Raw genomic sequence first — 3,834 nt, forward strand, 5'->3', positions numbered from 1 at the left:
CCAGCAATATTAAAAATTAAGATATATTTATTATCGAAAACCCAATAATATGGGTGGACATGCAAACTGATCAATAATGACATAAAAACTAAAAATTAATTGAAAAGAAGAAAACAGTGAACTGAATAGAACAACAACATAAGAAGAAAATAATAAGGAAAAACACAACACTAACACTACACTTCCCCTGTTCTTTATTTCCTAACCCTTTTCATACACTATTCTTCTGGTGATGTCCAATCACATGTGTAAGGAGACACCTAATTCAAACTAAATCAAAGTGTAGGAGAAAGTTGGGGAAAACGGTGTAGCTAGGAGATCCAAATTTCTAGCCAATTATCTCGCATCATCCAGAGATAATATAACTTGGTTCTTTAAACTATCAATTCCCATGGTAGAGCTCTCAATTTGAGAGTCTAAAGAAGATTCAGCCAACAAGTGCACAACCTCTTCATCACAGTTCTCTTTCACCCATGGGTACTTACCAACTGCACATCCTCGTAAGTAGTCTAAAGCCACAACAACTTCTCTCATTGTTGGTCCCACTTCCCCATAAAATCTTAAACTTTGTTCTGCAAGTTCAGCAACTCCTTGAAGTTGTGTATTATTTCCTCCACATGGTACTTCATCTTCTAGGATATCAAAGAGACGATTTTGTTTCATGAAACAAAATACTTTGCCATATTTTTCTGTTCTTCAGGCCTGTCATTAGAATAAATCTTCTTTCTTGTTAATAGCTCCACAAGGACTGCACCAAAACTATAAACATCACTCTTATGAGTTAACTGGCCTGTTTGCATATATATTCTGGATCCAAGTACCCTAGAGTTCATTGTACAAGTGTAGATAACTGCATTTAATTCAGGGGGACCAATTTTGAAGCACCAAAATCTGATACTTCCGTAGTGAATATATCATCTAAGAGTATGTTCATAGACTTGACATCTCTATGAATGATTGGCGGATCATCTGCTGAATGCAAATATAATAGTGCTTCAGATCCTGTAGTTTCTGCAGCTACTCTTAAACGATTGTCCCATGAAAACACAAACTTTTGTCTCCCATCACCATGGATACGGTGAAACAAGGTCCCCCTTGTAATAAACTCATAAACTAAAATTGGAACTGCGCTATCTAAACAACAACCCAATAGATTCACCACATTTTCATGACTGAGACGAGCAAGAATGACAATCTCATTTATGAATTCCTTAACTTGGTTCTTATTTATCTCTTTTGATATTTTAATGGCAATTTCTCCATCGACCGGTAATGTCCCTTGGTAAACCGTGCCAAAACCTCCTGTACCAACAATTTGTCTGTCATTGTAATTGTCACTTGCTTTTCTAAGTTCCTCTGAAGTAAATTTCTTTAATTTTCTCTCTCTATCCTCTCCTTGCAAAGCAAGTACTTGTTTCAAAAATACACCTCCATTTTCTTGGAAGAATTTCTGTTTGAGTTTACGTTTTTGTAAAACCCAACAGCTCCATATACCACCAATGATAAGGAACAACAACAAGCAAGATCCTCCACCTGCATATAAACAAATCAATTCACAAATGAGTCAAATCTATGACCCCGTTTGGTGTTTCTTTCTGCATGGGCACTGTTTAGAAGCTTGGCAGTCCACGCTTTCATCTTTTCCCATTTGGTTGGGGGAAGATCTAGTTGTTGAAAGACTCTGCATTGAAAAGACGAGGAAAGCTCTATTTTAAACTTATTTTGGGTAACTACAAATGGAGCTTCTCACATTTTTTCGCCTTGTCTTTGTGGGGAAAGATGTACCTCCAACCGAATGGTTTGTAGGCTGCCAAAATCTTAATGTGGGGAAAGATGTACCTCCAACTGAATCGTTCGAACCGTTCAAACGGTTTTGACCATTTTCCATTTTTCTATTTTATTTTTTTTATTTTTTTGTCAGAACGGATTGACCATTCGGGTCGAATGATCGGATCATTCAAATCAGTAACCGGACCCCTGACCGATTCAGTCACCGGTTTGTTTTTAAAAACCATGGTAAGAATGGGTAACCGTTCACTTTTGGGAGATAACGTGACACATGAAACGCTTGCAGTAATGTACTAAAAAAGTGGGGGATGAAACCACATAAATGTACCTAGAAGTGGAATAGTTTGTGGGAGATGAAATGAAAGTGAAAGTGGAGTAATTCGTGGGAGATCAAACCATTCAAGTGAAAGTGGAATAGTTTGTGGTAGAGAAATTAAAGGACATATATTGCCCTCTATATATGCATAGACAAGGGGTAAAATCTGTCCAGTGAAAAATCTAGAAATAGTATAAATTTGGAAAGCGCTACTAAAAGATTCCAAGAGTCACCCATACACAATTTTGGTGACATTTATTTGTTTATTTTCGTGACATTTCTGAATCGTCAGAAAAAAATACAATTTTTAATGACCTTTCAAAGACATCACTAAAAGTGACATTTATTTGTTTATTTTAGTTACATTTTCTGAAACGTCACAAAAACCTATTTAAATGTCACCGAAAACCTTAGTGTTTGGAAACACCTCCACCTGTATGTTTGTCATTAACTTGTATAGAGCTTATAGTAACCTGTTTTTAAATCAATTATATACATTCATTTTCAAAAAAAAAAAAAAAATCTTATATTCATTAAATCACACGTAATAACCATTCAAAGTAAAAGATCATTAATATCATTAAAATTTGAAATCTAGTATTAAATAGAAGGTAATATATATTTACAATTGTTCACATTTTAATTCAAATGAAATTAAAAGATTACAAAAAAAAGAAAATAGAATACTCATGAAAAGTGTCTTACCCTTGCCAAAAATATTATAAAAAAAAAGAAAATAAAACACTCATCAAAAGAGTGCCTTTCCCTTGCCCTTCCCCTTCTCTCCCTCTCTTGTAGACATTTGAGATGGCTTTCTTCTAGGCTCTTGTATCTGTTTAACAAAACACAAAGAAATACAAAATTATTTTCAAACTAAAAGATGTGAACAAATGAAAAATAAATCAAACTTGTGATGATAGTTTACCGGATTTGGTGATGGTACTTCTGGAATGGGAAGAGAATTATCTCTACTATGAATTGGAGGGGTTGCTAACTCATGTATCTGCACATCAAAGACAAAGTTAAGAAAATGCATTATTACTTTCTTGCTAAAAGATGTAAGTAAATGAACAATAAAACCCAACTTGTAATAACTTATTGGGTTTAGCGATGTTACTTCATGAGTGGGGTTGAAGTTATTTTCACCTATAATTGGAGTATTTGTCGACCCATAGCTCTGCACCTAGAAGTAGTTAAAAATATGAGTAAAGTATTATTCATAAACTAAAAGAGAATAAGAAAGTTGAAACTATCATGAAATTATTTGGTGATTGTCGCTAAAAATATTGATCTTTAGCGGTAATCAATTAAAATTGTTGTTAAAGACTAAGCAATGACTACTACTACATAAGTGACGTGGGCTGGGTAGATTTTCCTCTGTCGCACATCAGTAAATCTCTCCCTCACTCTCACTCTCACTCGCTCTTTATCTCTATCTTTCTCTCACACACAATTACATTTGATAGGTAAATCTCTCTCTCTTGCTGTCTCTCTCTCAATCGCACATCAATGCCATTTCATTCACAAGTAAATCTATTTGTCTGTCTGTTTCTCTCTCTCTTTCTCTATTTTTGTATTCAAAACGAAACTATGGTGATGATTACTACAAAATGGAAGTAAATTTTTAACTTATTGTATTAGGGCAATGGAAGAAAAGGCAAGATCAAGACTTAGGAAATTCCGTGGTTCCGAATAAACTGAGCAACACCTATCCAAACTTCCTAAGGGAT

General features: G+C 34.6%; 1 protein-coding gene across 1 annotated transcript; it reads right to left on the reverse strand.

Moving 5' to 3' along the window:
- Positions 1-336: 336 nt before the first annotated feature.
- On the reverse strand, positions 337-663 carry LOC148791441 (wall-associated receptor kinase 5-like). Its single transcript, XM_088888182.1, has one exon. The coding sequence runs from the start codon at positions 661-663 to the stop codon at positions 337-339; it is 327 nt and encodes a 108-aa protein (XP_088744308.1).
- Between the last annotated feature and the right edge of the window lie 3,171 nt (positions 664-3,834).

This window comes from Nelumbo nucifera, chromosome 5 (assembly GCF_055504915.1).
Source record: "Nelumbo nucifera cultivar China Antique chromosome 5, China Antique-T2T, whole genome shotgun sequence".
Lineage (NCBI taxonomy): Eukaryota > Viridiplantae > Streptophyta > Magnoliopsida > Proteales > Nelumbonaceae > Nelumbo > Nelumbo nucifera.

Excerpts from the sequence above, each read along its gene's own strand:
- LOC148791441 (XM_088888182.1), bottom strand. The coding sequence starts at position 663 with ATGAAACAAAATCGTCTCTTTGATATCCTAGAAGATGAAGTACCATGT.